The sequence below is a fragment of the Centruroides vittatus genome, unplaced genomic scaffold (assembly GCF_030686945.1).
Source record: "Centruroides vittatus isolate TY-2023 unplaced genomic scaffold, ASM3068694v2 contig_658, whole genome shotgun sequence".
Taxonomy (NCBI): domain Eukaryota; kingdom Metazoa; phylum Arthropoda; class Arachnida; order Scorpiones; family Buthidae; genus Centruroides; species Centruroides vittatus.
Genome location: NW_027122410.1, coordinates 1292365 through 1317370, shown reverse-complemented (window position 1 = coordinate 1317370; position 25006 = coordinate 1292365). Strand labels below are relative to the sequence as shown.

At 30.1% G+C, this 25006-nt stretch overlaps 1 protein-coding gene across 2 annotated transcripts; it reads right to left on the bottom strand.

Annotated features, from left to right (window-relative positions):
- Nucleotides 1-548: 548 nt before the first annotated feature.
- Der-2 (Derlin-2) lies at nucleotides 549-23848 on the bottom strand. 2 transcript variants are annotated; one of them, XM_067276076.1, is made up of 7 exons: nucleotides 23796-23848; nucleotides 23498-23698; nucleotides 18788-18853; nucleotides 14249-14416; nucleotides 10605-10800; nucleotides 6214-6304; nucleotides 549-836 (listed from the first exon to the last, which is right to left on the bottom strand). In XM_067276076.1, exons 2-7 carry the CDS (start codon nucleotides 23588-23590, stop codon nucleotides 749-751), a joined length of 702 nt encoding a protein of 233 aa, XP_067132177.1. In that variant the 5' UTR covers nucleotides 23591-23698; nucleotides 23796-23848; the 3' UTR covers nucleotides 549-748. The 2 variants fall into 2 exon arrangements, with proteins under 2 accessions (XP_067132177.1, XP_067132176.1); XM_067276075.1 differs by lacking the exon at nucleotides 23796-23848 and having other exon boundaries at nucleotides 23498-23773.
- Nucleotides 23849-25006: the final 1158 nt, after the last annotated feature.

The following is a 25006-nucleotide window of genomic DNA, read 5'->3' as shown; positions in this document are numbered from 1 at the left end:
CCGTCGTATAGAAAAAATATACGGGGTGGGAAAGGTCACTTAACACACCCGCTACAGAATGTAGAATGTACCCAAAGTTAATTCGCTGGTGTTGGGAACACATTACACCGAGGAGGAAATAAATCTACGTGTGTTACACGGGTGCCCCCCATCTCCATGGCCATCGTATTGAATGCAACTCCGAAACCGTCGACGGAAAGGGGGTCGTGTGACACGTCGTTTAGGGTGATAATTTCACAAGGAATTGATTTCCGAAAGATTTTATTCACCTACCTCGTTACCTGATGCACTCGATGCACACATTCGTTTGGGTACATTCTATATTATGTAGCAGGGGTGTTAAATGACTTTCTTTCCCACCCTGTACTTCAAACAAGGTTTTCCATTAACCTAAGAACTTTTCTGTTTAAAAAAAAAAGGCCATTTCGTAAACTTTTCCAAATTTCTTATTTCGGATGTGCGTGGATGGCGAAAAGAAAATTTTGATTAGTAGAGGCCCCTCCTCCTCCTCTCTCTCACCCTACGACGGCATAAGAACGATTCGGATATTGTTTAAAAGCAATTTTATGTAATAAATAAATTTTCAACGGAAACTTTTACATTCCACGACGTGGTACGAAAGATTGAAAAATTTGAATTTCCCACATACTCAAAAGTATGGTTAACGGTGTGACGAATTCGGTATGAAAAATATTCGGTGCGCCTTCCGTCCCGACTCAAGTTTGGCCCGCTATTGTCGGGATCTGTTCTATTCGTTCCAGTTGAAGCCTCCGGGTCTGTCTTCCGGCGGAGGGTTGTAATTTTCGTCGTCCGCCAGTGCCTCGAATAGAGATTTTCTGAATTTACATTAAAAAAAAAATTAGATTTTTAAAGTAATGAAATTTATTGTGATGAATTATCATTATAATGATAAATAACGATTTACTAAAAGAATATATAAGATAAAGCATTAAATACTTATGTTTAATTATACATTATTAATTACATTCTTTACACGTTTACAAAATTATTATATGTATTTGTTCGCTGGTATGTTACGCCAAACGAGCAATTTTTTATTGTGACATCTTCACAATGTCGGGCGGCAATTTTAAAAAATTGTATAGGCCTACCTATAAAAATCCCACTGTCGTCCATCTTTCCTTAATCTCAAGAACAGAGTTAGATAGACGAAAGACGAGACCAGACGGAAACCTTAGGGGTGGGAAGACCCGATTAACTATATACGAATTTCCAATGTAAACCAGAAGTCACGTTATTTCAATTCAAAGAGTTTCCCCCGAAAGCAGTTAATAGATGACAGGCACGACTTTATTGTTAAAGTAAAAGTATGATGTATAGGGCCAAGACACTACAGTACTAATTTGAATTGGAGAGCACGTGTTAAATTAAATACATTAAAACTATGATAAGAAATTGTAATACGAATATTTGCTCGTTAATCATATTTTTAATTAATTTAAAATATACCTCTCCACCGTAAATTAGTAATGGCTTACCCCCCGTACATCATACTTTTCATTTAAGAATACAGTCGTGCCGGTCATGTATCAACTCCTTTCGGGAGAACATTTTTGAATTGAAATAATGTGATTTCCGGTTTGCATCGGAAGTTCGTATATAGTTAACCGGGGTTTCCTGCCCAAAATCTTTCCATATCTGGTCTCGTCTTTCGTCTAACTCAGTTCTCGAGATTATGGAAAGAGGGATGGACAGACGACTACAGTGGGAATTTATAGGTCTACAATTTTTTCAAATAGCATTTTCATGGAAATGGTTAAAATCTAAATTGAATGGCAATTATTATTAGGATTAGAATACTCCTGGTTTTATTTTTTTGGAACAGTACATATATGCCACAGTATATGTAAGAAATTGCGGAAACATTAACAAATTAAGCAAAATAAAAGTATTAGATAAGAACCAATAAACTTTATTCTTAAACTATGTAATTTTAACGAACTAATGTTGAACATAAAATTAAACATGAACAAACTCAAAGAAGAAAAAACAATTACAGCAACGAGTTGTATAACTTGCCTGGCAAAAGAATTTAAAATTGTGTGGGGCACCTGATATATAAAATTTTGAACTTATTTACATTAATTATTATAATATAGCAAAAAGCTTAATTTTGAGGGTAGAGACGGGTTTTATAAAAATTTGTAAATGCTAATGAGTAAAATCTTCATTAAGTCCAATATGCAAAATATATTTCAAAGTAACAGAAATCAACACATGGGAAATATAATGGGGCCAAAACTAGCTAAAATAACCAAAATAAATATTGATAAAAGAATTAAAACCATACGAAGGATAATTTTTTTTATGCCAGATACATAAAAGAGATAATCGTAATGTTTGAAAATATCGTCGTCGATATTAACAGCATAATAAAATACAATCATGATACCTACACTAAAGAAATAAAATTTGAAGTCGAAGAGAGCAATAATATATAAAATTACTTTATTATTATATCTTTAATGTTATACATTAATTTTTGTATCAAACTAGAATTTTCAACATTAAAAAAAAACGATGCGACATTAGCAAAGTTATAAACTACAGATCACAACTTCAATGCGTTCCACATAAATTTTAAAAAAATATTAAAAAATTACTAATAAAAAAAATATAAAATATTAAAATTTAATAGGAAAAAGCACCTAATACCCCAAATAAATAAATCAATCAGATAAAATATAACCACCATCACAGAAAATAATAGGTACACCAACAACAACCTAAAAGTGACATAATGTGTGTTTACCATTCAACAGAAAAAAAAATCTTATTTGATTATGACATAACATTAGTCCCAATCCAACCTGCTCAACAAAACTTTAAAAGAATCAATAAAAAAAGTTCCAAAACAAAAGAACACAACACAAATTACTGGAAAAAATCAAATGTAATAAGTAGCATGCCAATATACGTGCATTAAATCGAAAATAAATAATCGGCATAACAAAACGGAAACTGTTAGTTAAATATAAAGAACATGAGGGCAGATTTAAATACTATACACCTAATTCCATATTCCATGATCATTGTACTAACCACAGCTGTAAAATAAAAATAATATTAAAATGTATGCCTTGGAGAAGACATGTATCAGATGTTTTAAAGAAAGCATTTACATTTGAAAAATAGCAATCTAAATAATAATACAGGCATGAAGGTAACTTGATACTAAAAAAAATTCTGTAAACAAAACACCCATAAGCAACAGTGCCACCTAAAAACAATAGAGGGTAATATAAGAAAAGAGGTGGGATAATTAAAAAGAAAAAAGGAGCCGAAAAGGAATTCTTAATTAGTTTTAAAATGACCTTTTAATAAGTTTAAAGAAACAAAAAAGCATAATAATAGATAAAGAATTTGTTACAGGAATTTTTATTAAAATTTCTAAACATTTTAAGGAAACTTTGACAGATTTTATATTATTAATTCCCAAAAAAGTTATTTATAATATAATAGCCAGAAAACCTCACTGAAATTTAGCAGCAAAGTTTTCCCAACCACTAAACTGACACTATGATCAACTGGCTTTTGAAAGTAATATCAACAGTGTGGATGCTTCAAACAAAGAAATTTCAGCAAGCACTACATTCATTGTAAAATTACTTGAACTAATTTGTTTTACATTTTCTTAATTTTACTTATGTGTACAAACAACTACTATATTGATGAGAGATAAAACCCCTAAAAACACATATGAATACAGAAATAGAAATGGAAAAGAAAAGGCAAGTGTTATTATAGAGCATTAATCCACATAAAAAGAAACGGAATTAGAATACTGTTTAAAATAAAAGACTACCTCACTTAGTGTGATTTCAATTAGAGCAAATTCACTACAGTGATTTGTAACATAAACAAAAGATTCAATTAATGCACCCTAATTTACTATAATCACTATCAATCTAATATGTATAAGAGAATTTATAACAATTAAAGTAAGTAAGCAGTAAAAAGGCAACATTATTTTTAAAATTTATATTAACTTACATAAACATAGTATATACAAACATCCAAACCTGATAGTTATATATTAAAGCCAAACAACTGCTAAATTACATCAGGCTATATTACTACTACTATTAATTAAACATCAAGTAATTTGGCACTAGAGGTAGGTGATAGGTGCCATCTCTTGCAAAAGTAATCATTCTAAATTAATTATTAAAATAAAATTTAATTATAATTATTAAATTTAGCAGGCGATGGCACCTAACACCTGCCTCTAGTGCCAAATTACTTACTATTTAATTAATAATGGTAGTAGTAAGTGTAAATACGAATTTCTCTGTACTTTCCTAAAAGAATATTTCAATAAAAGTTGCATATTCTTTTAGGAAAGTACAGAGAAATTCGTATTTGCACAAGTATTTATTGAATAGTTTTAATAGTCTTTAAGAAAGAAAAAAAATACTGGCAACTATTGTCAATTTATATTGAGAAGAATTGACAAAATGATCAGTGGCATACAATCATTCCTCCTTCCGTAACTATTAGTTTCAAAAACTTTGTTAAACTAATTCCTCGACTAGTGCAGTAATTTTCTAGAATAAATGAAATTGCACTAACCAAGGTATATGTATTTAAAAACAAAAGAACTATAATAAACTTCATCATCAGTTTTATTTAACAGATAAATATTACTTATAAATATATTGCAGATCATCTGAAGATTATTAAAAATAAAGATCAACCAGAAAAATCCCTAATTTTAAAACCATCACACTTTCAAACAAATTTGCTTTTTTTTCTTTAACTAAATTATTAATTTCAAAAATTTGAAATGAAACATGATGAATACTACAGGAATATTAATTTGTCACATTAATAAAGCAATAAGCTTGTTTTTTAAACATTTTGCCAAAATATGGCAAAATTTTATGTTGCCTAATTTTAAAAACAGGCATGTTTATGAGAATAAATTATACATTTTTCCACATTACAAAAGGATGAAGAAAAATTGATAGTGTAATAGTTATCGATGAGTTGATTATCTACAGTTTCTCTAAAATAAACTACTCAATGCATTAACCCATGCAAGAATTTTCAAAACTAGTTTTTTTATATTAATTTTATTTAAAAACTCTATTGTTTTTAAATAAAAAATAAAATATTTTAGAGTCAAATTTATTTTGAATGACTGTTTATGTGATAGATTACTGAGTTATAGTCATGTTTTCTGCCAACATCATCACTCTAAACATCACTTTTAAAGTTGACAATTACTGTCTTATAACGACCAATGAGTTAATTTTGTTGCAATACTGAAATTATCTCACTTTGTCTAACTTCTGAGTACTAGGCAACCCAACAGGTCATGAGTAGAGTACTACATAACTAAATTTGGTTGTAACTTAAATAGATAGTAAATTTTAAATAATTAAAAGTTATATTTTATATAAATAATGCAACAGCTGTCTATCTCAACCATAGACTTCTAAATCATTCGACCAATACGCACCCATATTTTAACAAACTTCCCTCAGAAAAAATACAAATTGAATGTCAATCACATTCTAATAGAACAAAAATTTTTAAAACATTCTTGAGTATATATTTCGAAATGTCAACAGCCAGACCTTCGAAGTAGTGAATAAATGAAAGTATAAAAATACATCTGTAAGACATAAAAATGTAAGAACAAATACTAATAACTGAGTATCACAGTGTTACCCCCCAATGCACATGCTGAAAGTTCATATAGTGTCAATTAGCATATATTTCAAAAAAGGCTCTCTAAACCAAGGGTTACAGTAACAGCTCTCACCTTGTCACAGAGAACCAAGGTAAGAGACTGAGAAGATGATCCAAAGTTGATTTCAAGGGAAAATCTATAAAATGAGATGTGGAGGCATTATGCATATATTACAGTATCTTCTATTCTTTATAAATTTTTAGTAGTAGTGAGTGACCTAATAGGTCATGAGTGGTCTAGTAACTTATATTTGTAAAATTATTTCTTAACATAAAAAACAAACTCCAACTGTGGATATTCAGACTCTCAAGAAACCCTTAAGCAGGTTTCTTGAGTGTCTGAGTTTAGTAATTAGAAATATTAAGAAATATACAAATAAATCTACTTAATTACCAATAATAAATTAATAACTTCTAATAAAAATAATAATAAATTACTAATTATCATTAGTAATTTAAGTCTAATTAGTAAATACATTTTAAAGGTTGACTTACATTATTCCTGGAGTTCTCAGGATATAAAAGCCACCAGGTTGATTTGGAAAAACAAACTCAAGAAAATAATAGATATGACCTACTACGATACCTTAAATAAAAGAGTAAAAGTAATTGAGAATTAATTTCAAATGATAATTTATAAAAGACATTACAAAAAGGATATTAAAATATACTTAAGAGTAAATTTAAAATATTTTACAAATAAAAATTTATTGAAATGTACATTCTGATAATAATCGGTGATGATATTTTTAAATAAGAAATAAAACTTTGAAATATATAAGCTATATTTTTGATAACAAATAACTTCTTTGGCATATTTAAGATAGAAATAATACTACCATAAACCATAATATACAAAAAGGATATGAATGCTATAAAATAGTGTATTGAATAGGATGTTATGTAGGAACTTCTTAAGAAATTTGACTAAAGAGGAGCAAAAAAAAAATTTTCAAAATGCAAATCCCTACATGAAAGAGTACCTCTTATTGAATGTAGCTTCTCAAAAATATAAAAAAATAATACTACTAGCATAAGTTTCAATGAATAAATACAAGTAACTTAAAAGGAAGTGAGTGGTAAAAGAAAAACAATTACTAATCAGAAAAGAACAGTTTACCTAAATACATTTAAAAGTTAGATAATGTAATTTCTTCATATTCTAAATCTACAATATTAAATAATAAACACTGTTTTAAAAAATTTTCCAAATAACTTACGTAAAAACATTGCAATATAATTTAAATCAGTGTTATAAAATAGACCGAAAACGTTCAAAATGTTAAAGGTTGGCTGCACTATTTAAAGGTTTTTGAGTAGGTGTTTAGTTATATTATGCAGTCGCATAAGAATTACCTTTTATTTTCACCTAAAAAAAGCATGGACTTATTGACCAATCCAATAATTATGTATAATACTAGATGATGTCGCCACCATCTAGTATTATATCTAATTTGGTGTGGACTTTGAGAAACTGACATCTATTATAACCAAGCTATTTAACATTATTTATTCCAGCAAACTTGCATGACCCTTCCTCGCATGAAATTGCTTCCTTCCGTGCACTTACAAAATGGATCCTTTACACATTGTACAAACATGGAAGATACTTTAAAAGAGCTAAAACATTTAGAGGACTTAGCTATAAGATATGGATATAGAAGAAACCTAATTTGTAGTTTAACTTGCACCTACTCCAACTGACACCCCCTATCTACCGACCTCAACAAGCAAGGAGGCTCTAACAGCAGTCAAACACACATCTGTAACCCCAGATGCACTGTGGGGGAGTATGACTATAATTTGCATACACTGTACAAAGAAATAGCTGGCAACACAGGTACCAAATTAGCCTACAAGTGAGTTCCCAAATTATATAAGTTACTACACAACTGAAAAGACAAGGCCAATGAATGTAGGGTTATAGGGGTGCACAAGGTTCCAGTGAGGAACAACAGGTTCCAAAAAGATCTACACTACGTGTTCCATATGAAAAAGATTAAAAGAACATCGTTAAGATATAAAAAATAAAAACACACTACTGCCCTGAACATCTATGCCACAGAGACCGACGTGCAAGCTGACCTCCAGAATGCCACATTAAATCAAACAATCCTGGCAAACTGACTACATCAGGGCTTTAGAAACTTTAGGAATCTACAACGCTTACCTGACAGGCAGATGCATTAACTTTGAAAATGGAAAAAGCATCAATATGTTTGGCAATGTTTTTACGAAAAAATGGGCAATACCAACATGAATTATATATAAATACGTTTAGAGGCACTATCAAGTGTTCACACTAGATACTGGACTTTTCCACATCCACTTTATTTTCCTAATTTTTAAATTTATCAAAATTTTTTAATACAAAAATTGGGAATATATAAAAGCTCTAAATTTTCCATTAAAAATGCAGATGACTTTATAAATGAAATAAAAAGTACAAATAAATGAACACCACAGAATGGCTAGTTTAGATGTAATTGAGATGTGTCTGTTCATAACATGGGTAATGATTGAAAACAAATTAAAAAGTTTAGATGTGCCAGAACACATAATAGAACTTACTGAATTTATTTACAGAAGTAATTACTTTTTTTAATAAACAATAATTTTTAACACAAGAAACAGAAATAAGTATGAGATCTGTAATTGGTCCAAAATTGGTAGAACTCACAATGGAAAGTATTGACTATAGTATAAACATGAAATGTGTAAAATTTTATAAGAAAGACGATGATGATATCTTTATGATATATGATAATACAATTAAGGATACTGATAAAATAGAGACTAAAATTAACAGGTTAAATCAATATATATAATTTAAAATAGAAAATGAAATTAGGAATAGAATTAATTATTTAGACCAGTATTACTCAACCTTTTTTTTTTTATCTCGGGCCACATACACATGATAGCTATTACACGCAGGCCGTAACATAACGATTATAATAAAAAACTTATATAATTTCTCACTCACCCTAGAAATTTAGTGTGACTGTTGATATTGTGAACATTTTTTCACGATTTCATTTAAATTAGGCTTGTAACTGCTGCATGCTACTCGTAAAACGGCATCCAGGTGTGAATCAGTAAACCGATTTCTATATATATGTTCTTTGCATATTTCATTTTTGAGTATGACGTTTCATGCAGATACGTTGATGCAAACAACGTAAAATCTGAGCACATTTTTTTACAGAAAGGATAAAAGGGACTTAGCAGTGTGGGCGAAGTGACCGAATCTATTTTTTGCCGCAAAAATTTCAAAATTTATATTTTGACTGCATTATTTACGGGTCACGTCCGGGCCACTCACAAAAGCTCAGTGGGCCGCAGGTTAAGTATGTGGATTTAGACCTTACAATAGAAAGGAAGAATATAAATTTGAATTTAGGACTTATACAAAATTGAATAATGTACAAATGATAATTGATTATAAATCAATAATTCCTCTATATATTAACAGATATTTAGCATGGAGTATTATAAAATAAAGAACAGAACAAGCAAACAGGACAATATAAAAACAGACATAAATGTTTTAAAGAAAAAATTAAAGCTAAATAATTATCCAAAACAAATAATAGAAAAATGAGAAAAAGAAATAATTCAAAATAAAATTGCAGAAAAACAAAATATAAAATACATAGCCTTTCCATACATTCAAAGTCTTTTTGAAGAATTAATTATAATATTTGGTAGGTTTAATATATTGAATTAAAGAATGTATATCAGGTATAGGTATGTCTAAATAGAAAAAAAATCTTTGCTGATATTTTGCTAATATTATGTATTGATAAATATTGTCAGCAACAGATGAGGGGTACCAGTCCATAATGCATATTGGCAATTGGAACAATTAGTTTAAAGACTAAAGTACATAGGAAAATAAAGTGGATGTGGAAAAGTCCAGTGTCTAGTGTCAACACTTCATGGTGTCTCAAAACAACTAAAAAAAGCATGGTTTCAACAAAGAATATACAGTAGAGAGTCGTTAATCCGAATCAATTGGGGACTGGGGTTGTTCGGATTAGTGATTTGTTCAGATAACTGATTATGTACGAAAAAATACATTAACCTGTCCGATGTTCAAATTTTTCTCCATTGCATGTCGCTTCGTGTTGAATTTTTGTCGATTTTAAGCCTAACGAAAATTTTTATAATAATAATCGAGGCTATTGTATCGTTAAAAATTATTTCTTTATTTTGTACAAACAAAATAAATATATTGAAGAATATAAAAACATGAAAATTATACTTTAGAAGTAAATCTAGTATCAAAAACGTTCGATTCAGCAAGACACAGTCCGACTGAAAAGCGTTCAGATAACCGGCAATTTGAATTACTGGGGTTCAGATCAACGACTCTCTACTGTATATAAATATATCAAAAAATATTTCTTATATTTGTATCTGTTTTAATTTCATGTATGAAATTAAAGATTCGGTTGGCTATTAAGATGTATCTTAATAGCCACCCGAATCTTTATTCAATTATATATAATTGTCCATAAATTTTATTCCAATATTTTTTAAACAAATTTAAAATTAATTCTGTACATTCCAATTTAGAATGTTGTTGACCTGAAGCAAATCTTGTGTAAGATCAAAAACATTTGTTGAATTTACATTAAATTATTTACTAGATTAAGTACAGAAATCAAAAGCTTCACAGTTATAACTTTTCTTTTTCAAAACTGAATAAATTGATGATAATCAACTAATTTAGTGTTCTGGGAAATTAGAGATAATTTCTATTGTGACAACTCCTCACAGAGTTGCACAAAATGCAATTCAAATGTGTGTGTGAGAGAGAGAGAGAGAGTGTGTGTGTGTGTGTAACATTTTACTATAATTTTTAATCTAATATATCTTACCCATTAAATCCACCATTACTGCATTTCCCAACAGTACAGAAAATGCTAAAAGAACCCATGGTAAATAGGGTGCTTGAAAATTTAGCAAGCCAAAAAAATTCATCCTAACATACGGGTTTCTTCGACTCCATATATATACAAGCATAATGGTAAAAGCCTGTCCCAAAAATAGTAAATTAACAAATAATGCAAAAATATGATAAATGGTTAAGGATTTATAATGTTACAAAATAAATACAAAAACAGAATATATACACATACAATACCTTAGGCTATGCAATTTGACTAGAAATGAAAACAAAGTCATTTTTCATTTTCTCAGTATACTTTATTCAGTTCATAACACACTTAGTTTATTGCAGTATAGTGCCTAATATATAAAATAAATTTATTTTTTCTCCATCACAATGTTATAAACTGATTTTGAGACACTTCACTAAAACTGCCAAATTCATGATCAAATAAATGGTGGCTTCTTAGATAAGCCAAGATACACAAGACCATTATTATTTTCAGTGAGGGAAAGAGTCTACTTTGTTGATTAGGAGATATGAGTTTTATTAAGTGCAAAGTTCTTAGACTGGATTTTATGTAAATCTGATTTGGACATCATATACAAACATCTCAAAACTCGATATATCTGTAAAAAGTCAAACAACTACTAGATTACATCAGGCTACTTTTCTGCAATTATTTTTTAATTAATTTCTAAATAATTTGTCCCTAGAGGGAGGCATTAGACACCATCTCTTATTAAATTTAATAATTATAATTAAATTAATTAATTTAAATATTCTGAAAGAAAAGAATCAGCCCAGAGCAGAACTCAAAACCACAACTCCCACTTACCATGCGACACATTGCCAGTTAGGCTACGGGAGCGTCCAGACCGATCTCCTGTTGGAGACATATTTAATTATGATATAACCATCCTTGGTTACTTATGCCACCGACTGAGAATGCCTTCAGCATCCTCGTCCTATAATCACCCATTTATGGCACTCAGGCAGCCGGCCATTGCTCAACCCCAACATAATATACATGTACATATACAAACATCTTGAAATCTGATATAACTGTAATAAGCTAAATAACTACAAGGTTAGATCAAGCTACTTTACTGCAATTATTTTTTAATTAAATTTCTAATTGTTACATAATTTAATAAAATATGGCACCTAATGCCTCACTCTAGTGACAAATTAATTAAAAAATAATTGCAGAAATGCAGTCTGATGTAATCCAGCAGTTGTTTGGCTTTGGAGATCATATCCCAGACAATAGTAGTATAGTTGACAATGGATTGAATGGCAGTGAAAAATAATGAAGAACTTTTAAATTGGGTATATATTTGTAGTTGTACCAAAGCATCCTACTCCTAATCCAAAGGATTTTAACAAAGTATTGAATATGATTATTAAGTAAGTTTTGGATCAAAAATTATATTTAGATTCTTTACAATCTAAGCAAGAAATTTGCCAGCCTGACACAAGTAAACATGACAACTCAAAATGTAGCAGGAAATAACATATTACATAGGTTTTCAATAGATTGGTCTTTAGATTATATTGGGAAGACAACAAACTATAAAAGATACGTCAAGTTGTAGAGTATTAAAGTCATATGTAGTCTGAGAACTTAGACTATCACTTAATTACGAAATAAAAACACACATTAAAAATAAAGACATGGGTTTTCATCAAAAGAAAGGAAAGGAAGAAATAATTGAGAATTTTATGCTGGATCCGAATAAGATTGGATATGGTAGCTTTATGTTTAATGCCACACTGTTGATCATAGTTCAGATACAAAAATATACAAAAAACAGATATACAATTCAAAAGGTTGCAATAATGCAGGACAAAGCATAATCAGACAATATTTGCCGAGTTCATTTTGATATGGTTATTATATGCAAATTTTGCTATTGACAGGACATGAAAGCTACACATCATTTCATTATGCAAGGAGTAAAAATATATACAACAATGGCAAGTAAATTCTTTATCATAATAGGGATATTTTTGGAAATTGATTCAGAAAAAACAGAGATTACATCATGTTCATGGCAAGGTTATAATCCTTTTACATAACTGAAATAAACAGATAGTAAATTACTATTGATATTTTTAACTATAATCGTGCAAAATAATTTTAATAGCAAAATACTTGTTTTCATAATTGCAGGCCATTGCTCAAACAAATTTCTAAAAACAAACTGGTTGTAAACTTCTAAAAGTATTTAGTAATCAAGTTTTTTCATGTTTTCTGAAAAGAAATTCAGTTAAATATCATGAAATAAAAAAAACCTTACTATATGGAACTTTTGAATGTGATAAAATTTTGCCAGTCTAAAGTACACTCTTGAATATAATTCTCAAAATAAGGAAAATTTAAATATTAAAAAGAAAAACAGCTGATTTTAAGTTTAAAAATATAGTCGAATATTTCCAAAATATGTGTACTGAATGTAAATATTCTATATACATAATATTTTAAATTTAGAAAGTTTTATTTATCAACAAAAGAACAAGTTTGTCGCAATTGATCTAGAATTTTTTTTTTTAAATGACTATTTATTGATCTTTAGGGGTCCACACAATGCATCATTAACATTTTGATAATTCAAATGTTTTAATGTTTCTAGTAGAACAGATAAAAAAATTAAATGTTTAGAAAAACGTTATTTCAAAAGATCTTAAATTACTTACAAAAGAGAAATACTCAGTGCATTTTCATAAATAATAATAATACATCTTATATCATCATTTATATATAATAATACACAAATTGCTAAATTCTTTAAAACATTGTAGAATTCTGCTAGCCAATGTGTTTTAAATAAAACAGCTTTTACATATTATTGAAACTTGTCAAACATTAATTACTATTTTAATATGAAGTGGCTAAATATAAAAACATCATTACAGTAGAGCATAGATTATCTGAATACCGATTAACCAAAACATTGGTTAACCGAAAGCATTCCAGTCGGCAAATTCAAATTTCTACTAGTGCTGTGCGCTGCAATATTTGGCTGTCTTGGGATACTCCAATATTATTTTTGTTGGTGTACGTGTTTTAGCTGGCAGCACTGGCACGACGATGAGAGGGTACTTAAGGACGCACCAGTTTCTCCATCGTGAGTGGTGAGTTTTGCTTGTTTTGTGCGGTGTTTTTCTGAGGACGTGTGTCATGCCGAATCGAAACGTTTTTGATACTAGATTAACTTCCGAAATATAATTTTTTTTGTTTTTATATTTTTCAATATATTTATTTTGTTTGTGTAAAATAAAGAAATAATTTTCAATGATACAATAGCAACAATTATTATTTTAAAAAGAATTTTTGTTAGGCTTAACATCGACAAAATTCAATGTGAAGCGACATGCAATGGAGAAAAATTTCGACACGAGATAGGTTAATATATTTTTTCATACGTGATCAGTTATCCAAACATCCCCAGTCCTGAATTGTTTCGGATAATCGATGATCTACTGTACTTATAATTGATTAGTATTAAATGAAATTCATAAATATATATTTGTATATAGATTTATAATATATATATTATAAGTACAAAGTAATTAAAAATTTAATTATAAAAAATTTATAAACTTCAAATTAATTTTTGCAAAGGATATTATCATAAGAGTTCCTCCAAAAACAAACATAAAAAAGAAATCTGCCGTGCGTCCTCTGAACGTGCCTTCTTCGAGCATCCGGCAATAGCGATGCGTGAATATAATGTTGAAGAGGAAATTAAAACCAAACGTTCCAAAAAACAGGAATGTTGTGAATAATCTCCATATCTAAAGAAAAAGAGTTGCATACTACAATTAAATTGATTATTAAATAAAAATTTTTTTTTATAAAAAATCTTTACAGAAATCAAATGTATCAATTGTAAAATAAAATTATGAACCAAGTAAACAATTACAACTTGCTGATTTTTCTGCTGTCAATTTAAGTTAACCCAGCACTCCTCGTGGTTGTGTTTGTAACACTGTTACTCGAGGGTGAGCGCAATTCTCACCCTACATATTTTTGTATTCTTAATGGTTTGTCTTGAGGAATTTTACTAAGATCGGGAAGTTTAGTTATGAATAACACACATTTAAATGTTTATTTTACTTTACTTCAGTTGTAATATATTAAAATATTTTCGATAGAGAAACAGAAAATTGATATCTAATCAGATCGATCAGATTGATAAAAACAGAAATACAATATCTGAAATTATTCTTAAACTTAATTATAATTTCTATTCAAGTTCTGAATCTGTTTAGTCTGGATTTTTAAAATAGCATTATTTGCAGATTGTTATTATGGGGTATCTGCAGATCAGTGAAGTAGGCTACATGTTACACTCTTAGATGCTGTTTTTTCTATTGTTCTTTTTTGGGCAATATGCACACTTTCCTCATGATGTTGGCTGTGAAGAATCTGGTTTCTTCCTCAACACTTCAAGGATTTTCATACAGAGATCCTCACTCTCGTTGCTGCCTGCAAGGAAGGAGTCTATATTTATTTCCTCAGTCTCCTCATGAAGCAGTTTCAGGAACATTTCACCACATTTTATGATTGTGATATTGTATATATGTACTTCACGATTAGAATCATACCACTTTGAATGCAAAAAAAAAAAAGACAACATTACTTGCAGGTGTGAGCTGCACTAACTTGTCAAACACAACTGAAACAAAAGCTGCACTGAAAGTGTTAGCAATGACTTATTTCCAATTCTGGTATCTTGTTGAAGGGTAGCTGGTAGAAAGATAGAAGAGAGTTTGGCCACCATTCGAATAAACTAAATTTACAAGAGTTTAAAAATGAAAGGTGAGTGCAGCACTCACCCTTGAGTAATGGCAGGTTAATGGAAAGAGCACTTACCTCTATACTAGATTAATTATCAAAATTTTTATAAGATAAATTATAAATAAACTTTTGATTAATAATTTGGAAATATCTAAGAATTTTCAAACTAATCAAAGTTCTAAAATTAGATTCTTCTTATTAAAATTCTCACAAAAATGGAATACTACATATATCTAGATTTGATTAATTATTTAAATTCCTGTTAGTAATTCAAAATTGTGCAAATACTTAATGCAACCAAAAGGAGAGATGTAATGTGCATGGATTAATGAAAAAAACATCAACCAATTTTCATATACATCACAGTATTTCATAACATATACTCCAAGCGAATGAGACTGTTCCATATCTTTATAATTTATGGATTTATCTTTGAGAGAGAACTTATAGATCTCTAATTCCTCTAATGGTCTCAAGAGTCTAATGGGTACTCCCAAAAGACAACAGAAAGTTTAATTTCAAAGCATAGTAGTAACAATGTCATCAAGTATAATAATCAGTTGAATGAATATAAAATTATAAGTTACAACCAAAGCTTAAAAAGCATTTGCAAAGAAATAACTAAATCTACAGGAGATGAAGTGTATTAGAAAAGAAGTCCTATAGTGTTTAAACTCTTGAAGAATGAAAAGAAACCACAAGGCTCAATGTGCTCCACATACTAGTTCTGGACCAAAGAATTCAACAAATGAAATATAAAGGAGCCACTGCCCACTCCCTCAAACTAGACTCAAGGAGAATAAGACTACAATGCCAAAGTAACAACCTGCTACAGAACTAGCTGCTTAAACACGAGAACAGTAAGTGGAAATAGATACGAAGGATGCTAAGCTCATCAGACCAATACAGAAAATTAGACTCTTGAGCCATTAGAGGAATTAGAGAGCTGCAAGTTGCCTCTCAAAAGTAAATCCATAAATTTGGAAGACACTGTAATTAACTGTCTTGCTTCCTTGAATAGCATGTTATGAAATACCATGATGTATATGAAAATTGGTTAAAGTTTCTTTTCTATTTTGGTTGGATTAATTTTTACAAGCCCTATCAGGCAAAATTTTGAAATAACATCATTAAGACAACTACAAAGATGTTATCACAATTCCAAAAATACTAATTGAAGTTTTCTAAAGTTTGAATATTGATTCAATTTCAACTGACATTCTATAGTTTGTTCTACTGAATTAAGAATCTCGTTGTTGTTTTCTTTTCTTGTAGCCTGACAATGGCCATTAAATTTAAGGTTAAAAACATTTCCCAAGAATAAAATTAATTATTGCTGGAGTTAAAAGTGTAACAAGAGTGTTTGTTTATATATTTATATTATTTTTTCTCCTTTTTAAACAAAATTTGATTTATTTCATCAATGCATTTCAAATTAACTTTTGAAATTATTATAACTTTGTACTTTTCTGATATGAAACTGATCCATCAAACAATTTCATTGATTTGATAATTGAAATCATGGATCTACAAAGGATGTTTAAGCTGTGTTTACTGAAATCATCATGCATCTTGCACAGTCTTCGAGAGCACATAAGGAATTTAAGTCTTAGGAGATCTTGCAGTATCTTTAATGTTCGAGTGTTAATACTTATTTAAATATATTGGCTATTTTATTGCATTTGCCACATCATTTTACTTTGAAGCTCAGTAACAGGTAAGTCTCATGTTGATCATTTTATTGTCATCTTAACAAGAAAAATTTGTACATATTTTATCTACAAAAAAATAAATTAGTAGTAATGACAGAGTAAAATTGATTAGAAATAGCAAAATAAACCCAGATTGTTGCTAGGAAAACAAATAGCCATACAAATAAAAACAAATTAAATACATGAAAATTATAGGTGATAAAATGTCTATAAATTATAACTTTTTATTAATTAAGAAATAAATTAAATATAAAATGCGATGAAAATATTTTGGTTTATTATAAAGTAAACATATGTTAAAACAAAACAACTTCTTTAAAAAGCTAAAAATATAAAATGAAATTTAATAATAAAAGCTAGTTTTTATGCAAAAAATTACTTTTGGTAATTATTAGCGAGGTTCAGGCCGAAGTTTTAAACACAAAAACGTGTACGTTGGACATTCAGCGCCGCTTTCCTGTAAGCCTAGAAGTTTGACAATGGTGTTTGAAAAGTCAGTGGAATCATGCTCGACATTCCAAACGCCATTGTTAAACTTCTAGGTTTACAGGTAAGCAGCGCTGAACATCTGGCATACAAGTTTTAAAACTTTGGCCTCAACCTTGCTATTGCCACAAATAATATATAATATCAAAGAAATTCAGTTATAAAATAAAATTAATTTTGAAATACTCTTATAATTTAAGAAAATAGTTTACTAAAACCTAATTTTTAATTTATCAATCTAAATTCAGAAGGTAATAACAGATTTAGTAAAGTACAGTAGACCACCTATAACACGGGTTCATATAACACGAATTCGTATAACACAGTGAAAAAATTGCAATTGTGTTTGTATAACACACTAAAAGAGACTCATATAACGTGGTAAAACGTCATTGCCAACTCATGTCACGACATGAGTCGGCAATGACGTTTTACCATGTTATATGAGCGACAGGATTGGTCGAATCTGGACCAATAGTGGACGAGCAGCCGAACTACTTGCCGCCGTCCAGCGCCACGCATATATAGTGTTTAGGCGGGAAAGTATTGATAAATTTTTATACAGTTCTTGTGAAAAAAAACATTTACAGTATTATTCAATGACCATAAAAATTATATTTCTATTAATGATGTCTCCAAAGTTCAGCAAATTCTTCGCAGAAAGAATAACTTATCAGGAAACGCGTCTGCCGTTCGATGAGCTGTTCCGTGACAAAAACAAGCTTAGGCAATGGCGTCTTCAAACGGTGCACATTCAGTACGTTTTTTTTTGTTTATGGCATAGTTTATATGGATTATTCCCAAAAAATTATACGTGTTTTGGAAATGTTCGAGTCAAATTAGTCTAGAATCGATTAATTTTATGGAAGAAAACCTTTCAAACAGCCGTAGCCCCTAAACTGCACACGTGCCTGGCTGTGATTGGCTCATGTATTTAAGTGACTCGTACAACATGGATTCATATAACACGGAACGTATCTACCGTGTTATAGGGGGTCTACTGTAATTCTAAAACTCTGGATATAGTTTCCAAACATTAAAAAATGACTAATATGAAAAAATTCTGATGATTACTAAAATTTTAATTTTACAAATTATTTATATATATATATAAATTGTAGTGCAAATCAAATTAAATTTTTGATAATTTAAATAATATTTCCCTACCTGATATTTCTTAATAACAGCTTCAGGATTGAAATAAAGTTGAAATGGTGTTATTAAATCCAGTTGCTATATAATAAATATTAAGTAATAAATTAATATATATTTTTATTATTAACATTATTATTCATTTTAAAATTCAAATTAAAAAAGAATCTTATCTACTGATAATTTTTTCTATATCAATTTATATTTTTCATCATTTCCACCAAAAAGACATACAATTTAGCTTAAAAGCATTGTACATGTATCTTTATATATCCATTTATTTTGTATTCGTTTTGGAACTTGTCTATCTATACTGATGGTGATAACCATCAGTTTAGACAAGTTTATCAGTAAAAACAATTAATTATAATTAATAGTAATTTATTTGGTGCCGTTTGTCTAATTACTCATTTCTTTGCAATAGTCTATTTAAAACTAGAAGCATATAAATAAGGAAGAAATGGCAACAATTTAAACTGGGAACAACTAATTAAAACAATTAATATTTTAACGTTTAAAGCACTAGCACAGATTGATAACTGAATCACATAAAATAGACACAACCACAGAGGAACCTTAAGCTATTTCCAGAAAGCATTTAATATAAGAAAATTCTCACCAAGTTTTGATCTGCTTATGAAGTGCTTTTTGGAATGATCTGATCTGACAAATATCTCCTAAGCAGATCAAAAATGATAATCAGAATTTTCTCATGTTAAATGCTTACTGGAAATAGTTTTAAGGTTCGTCTGTGGTTGTGTGTATCTTGTTTTGGTTTTTCCAATTACCGCAATAGTTTGAATTGGATAATGATTAGCAGCCATATGCTGGTGGTGAAAAGACAACTTATAAATGCTTATCAATCTGAAAATAAACCATAATCCTATAACTGAAAATTTGATTACAATAAGCATGGTTTTATAAGTGTATTGTAACTTATAAGTTATGAGATTTCAGTCCTCTAATGTTGTGAGAATTCACATAACAATATCCATGATTACAATAAGCACATTCTAATGTATAAGCAAAAATTTATAGCATAACTTGTGATTTCTCATATTCATACAAATATATTTGTTTATATACTCAAACTGAACAGATATATGTTACAAAACAGGTATTTATACAATATGCCGCTAAATAATAATATAAATGATATGCTGTCATAATGTGTTCAATTGTTTGGACACATCTATATAAAAAGACAAAGCAATAGAATTAACAATAACTTAAGACGTGAAAGCCACCAACCATGGCACAGCATAATTAATAATGAAAGCAATAAGCCAAGGAGTATAAATAGATGAAAGAAATAAGTGACAGGTAATTTATAAGTTCACGAGAACAGAGATCGTCATGTAAGTTTAATCAATTTGGAAAAAAAATTATATTTTTTTAGAAATATAATCTTAATCTTTTATTATTTTAATATAGAAACATGTATTTGTGCAATGTAAGATTAATAAATATTTTAAGTGTGATTTATACATATTTTGGATACAAGAAATCTGTAAGTTTTAATATTTTATTGTTGGGCCTTTTAAATTGTTGTAATTTTATTAAATATTTGTAATATGCATTTCTAGCACATTGTTGTAGTAAAATCGCCGAAGAGGAGCCAATTTGCCCGAAACACATATATTATGTGTATGGGAAAAACTACTACAGGTGAAAAAATAAAGATTTTTGATTTTCTGATTAAGAACTGCACCTTTTGTTAATAGCTAATATACCAGTGTAATAGTCCTATTAATCTGATAAGTCCATGTTGACAAGTTTAGAATAAAAAAAACCCTAATGACTTCTATCAAAACATTAAAGCCATTTTGTACTGTCCAGTAGGACTTCATTACTACAGCTAATGAACTAGGAAAGTTATTTCAACATTTAAAGTGTATTACCTATGTAAGACCAGGCAATTGAAAAACAATGGAGTTACAACATCAATTAGTATATCAAAATATTATAATAATAAAACACATCTATCAAAGAACATCTATTGAATTCCAGCAAGATTTAATTTAATGCTTGAATAGAACAATCTATTTGATCGTTCTATTCAAGCATTCTACCATCAAATATATGAACCTGAAGAAGACCTCCATTTATAGATCAAAAATGTTAGTCCAAAGTTTTATTTCAAATTAAATCTCATTAGAATTCAATTAAGGCTCTTCACTTCAATAGACATGTTTAATAATTGAAAAAACAAAAAAAGAAGAATATTTGATAGGATTAATCCAGGATTAACTAAAACAGATAAGGAAAATGTTCAAAAATTGTTCCAGTCTCATGACTGATCATTGTTTTATGTGACTTTTCAAGGTCACAAAACAAAATCACTTTTACTCCTCATAAATTTAAAGGTGCAAATTATGCAGTCTTGAATGTATTTATTTGAATCCAGAAATTTTTTTAGACTAATTAAAGGATGCTTTTTCATTTTGTCATTGGAACTTCTACTTTATCTCTGGTCATTAAAAAGTTACAACATAAGTGACCTTGAAAGTGATTTTCAAGGTCAAGCAAAAACCCAACCCACTCAATTCTCTATACATGACTTCCTATGTAACTCCATTAACAAAGTATATTTTCAATAGTTTCAAAATCAAATGGGTACAAGAGACTTTTGACTCACTTCATATATACTATACTGTATATGCAACAGTCCTATATAATTTTTAAAAAGCATCTTCCTAAATTTATTTGAGAGCAGAAAAATTATGTAAAATTATTAATATTTTTAAATAAATTTTTTATATTTGCAAAGTTTTATTGACCACCCTTCTCAAACTATTATCAATGCCTAAATAATTAATTAATACCAACCCCATTGGAAAGCCTGGTCTACATTAAACAGATTTTTCTGGAAATTTGAGCATATTAATTTATTGTCAAGGATACATTCCGACATGCTTATGATTCACTGTAAAAAAAGGTTATTGTGCAAAGGCAAAGACAAGACCGACAAAAGTTAGGCATCAGGTGTATACATGGTTCCCCTCAGAGAGAACAGATTTCAAAGGGATTTAGTATACATTGGGTCCACAAAGCATTCTCTAAGTAAAAGATTACAGGAGCACAGATATATCACTAACAAAAGGCACACCACCACCCTATCGACCTACACAACAGACCCCGACGTACAGGCTGACCTCCATAAAGCCAAACTGGTCAGATTGTCATGTCGAATTGAACACCTTTGAAACCTTCACGCATTAGAAATTTACAAAGCAGACTTACATGGCAACTGCATTAACACAAATGATGCCATTAAGGTTTCCTACGCATAGAGGTACTGTTATGAAAAAACAGGCAACACCAGCAGTTAGCAAACTTTTTCTATACCTTCAGTTACATCGTATTATTCACTGTTTATGGTATTGATATAGTTATATTGCCATGGTAACATACATAGATAAAAGTTTTATACACACACTTAGATTGTTCCACAGATTTCAAAACAATTTTTAAACATATTCCATATGTTCCATAGTTTTTTAAAAATAATTTGTAAATATTGTTCTTTGCATTCTAAGTTCGAATCTTTCTGGTTTTAGAAACCTGAGAAAGACCAGGTACAGCTGAAAATGTTAGTTTTCCATTAAAGTGTTATTACTGGACTCTTAAGGTTCTCGAGTGTAAAGTAAAAAAGAAAAAAAAAAGTTTTAAGTTTATTCACTTTTTTTATACACATTTCTCATTAGAGTTAGAAAAGTCATTGGAAATATCTGTCAAAATGCAACATCAAATAACAATATTTCAAATATTTGTCTCTATGTACTTTTATCAGTTTATTTCCAAATGTTATCTAGACTTATTTAGGATCTTACACATTATCAACCTTTAATTAAAGAAGCAAAAAGGAAAATTTAAAAACAACTAACAAATTACCAAGCTCTTCATTCAGATCATACATCCATATCCAAAATTAAAGCAACACACACAAACATACATATCGAAAATGTAGAAACAAAAGGTCTCAATTGCAATTAATCAACCCGACTACCATCAAGCTAATGACATATTGGAAACACTTCTTCATAAACAGTCCGAGCAGAAGTCAGTCCACCGGAAACAATTTCACCATACATACCAATAATCACATTTCACAATGCAGATACGCCGGCACAACGGGACGGGATGGCCCTTCGCCGACTCGCAAATGCGAGTCTCAGCCACTAAAGTTAGTCAGCCGATTTTACACGGGATTTACACCGGCACAGTTTTGCAAGTAGAAAACAACTTTCTTAACGTCTTTTAACAAGAACATGATTATAAGAAAGCAAACACAAAGCAACAAATTATTTAATGCAACCGCAGAAAGGACGCTTGTTGGACCTTTCTGCGGTTGCATTAAAATCGAACGGCTACTCTGGGACGAACCGCAAACCGGACCGGACGAATTCAAAGATTTCGAAGCCGAGCGAAAAATTCAAATGAAGGACACCGAGATCTGACAAATCCAAAATACGAAACTTCCTCGCTACCGGGACGACTAATAATTATAATAAACTCCACGCGTGGATAACCGAAGGAGATCGGATTTCACACATTGCAATCGTATCTTTTAAACTTAAAGTAACGATATTATTATTCTGTAAGCGAAATGTCATCATCGTTATACAAACGAGTTTGTCGACGGTCTCACAAATCAGCTACGGCTAAAGAGCAACGTGTGTCGGTTAGATAAAGGGAAAAAGAACGAAAGTAAATAAAGCGTACCACAGCAACCGTTGTTAAGACACAAGCCGTCGTATACGATCGGGTTATGATAGGAATTTGTAAATATTCCTGCTGAAAGGACTGATAGGCCATTTTTAACTCTTCGCTAATTCACATAACCTCAGTCGGCAAACAATCTTCTTCTACGGCTAATACAGATATCTAACTAACTTGTCATCACCGTGTAAACGTCACTCCGACCTATTATAAAATAACACGTCATTTAATAACTCTTAAAAATCACTAATAATATCAAGTTAAAAAATAAAGGAAAAAAAAACTCAATATTTATACCCACCGTCGATTTCCCGCCATCTATGAAATATTTTACAAATCCAATTATAATATTTTTCAATTATATATTATTTAATTAATCATTTATTTCATTTTAATAATTATTAATTATTTTTAAAATTTAATACATTACGATTTAAAGAATTTCCGCGCATTTAGTCATTTTATACTCCGTGTTTATTTTTTAAGTTGCGATTCTTCCGAAAGTCTCCCGCTCTGGGGGACCCGGGTTCGTATCCGGACGGGTTGATAAAATCCCCAGGAATTTTTCGGCTGGTGGTCCGTCCGGATATGTCGAGCCCCGTCTCTCATCACCCGGCCGCCACATTGTGGGTCTGGCCGAACCCATAATGGCTTGCTAAAAGAGGCCCTCTTAGTGCCCACAGGGCGGAAAGAGCTAAAAAAAAAATAAAAAAAAAAAATAAAAATCCATAATGGCTTGCTAAAAGAGGCCCGATGGTTGATCGAAGGTGGTCTCGGGACAGTGGCGTCGACGAGTCTGTAAGGCACGGGGAGACTTCGTCGGTTGGCGTCGGGGACACGGTGTAAGTCCGAAGTGGTACGGGTTACAGGTTGGCACAATAGACGAGAAACTGTTTTTTTTTTTTTTTTTTTTTTTTCTTTGCATGTTGACACACTACGTTTTGGTTATTCGGAACGTTAACCGAGTGCCAGGTGTCCTCTATTGTCGGGGATTCTATCAATCTCCGTTCTTTCTTTCGTCCATTTGATTGGTCGTTCTCCCTCAATCACGCTTCCCGAGTGGTCGGTCCCTGGTTAGTAAGCGTAACGAGACTCTTACCTGGAGCGCTAGAAAAGTCAAAATCGAAGACGAATTCCATCTTCCACCGATCATAGGACGACTTCCTTCCACGATTTATGGTTTCTGCCTGGCAGTTTGATATAAATAATGGGTGTCCGACTACAAACGACTTTTACCTATGTTTTTTAAATTAATAAATTTTTCTCTAAATTAACCGTTTTTTCGCGTGTTTCGTGACGGGTCAGACCGTCCGGTACCTCACATTTCCATAAAAGTTTTAAACAAATACTGAAAATGACAAAAATAAACAATTTATGTATTTTAGTTCTAAAATACAAATAATACATACATAATACAAATTGATACGATACAAACAATGATAGAAAAACTTGTTTTTTTAATTTTTTATAAACTAACTCTATTTGGCGATTTTTTCCGCAAAGTCGTTAATT

What these genes read in the sequence shown, in the direction of transcription:
- Der-2 (XM_067276076.1), bottom strand. Translation starts at nt 23,590, where the DNA reads ATGGCCTATCAGTCCTTTCAGCAGGAATATTTACAAATTCCTATCATA. An exon ending in TTGGAGGAACTCTTATGATA is followed by an intron (nt 10,801 to 14,248) that starts ATATCCTTTGCA and finishes ACCATTTATCAT; the next exon opens with ATTTTTGCATTATTTGTTAA. An exon ending in AGTAATGGTGGATTTAATGG is followed by an intron (nt 6,305 to 10,604) that starts GTAAGATATATT and finishes CTTTTATTTAAG; the next exon opens with GTATCGTAGTAGGTCATATC.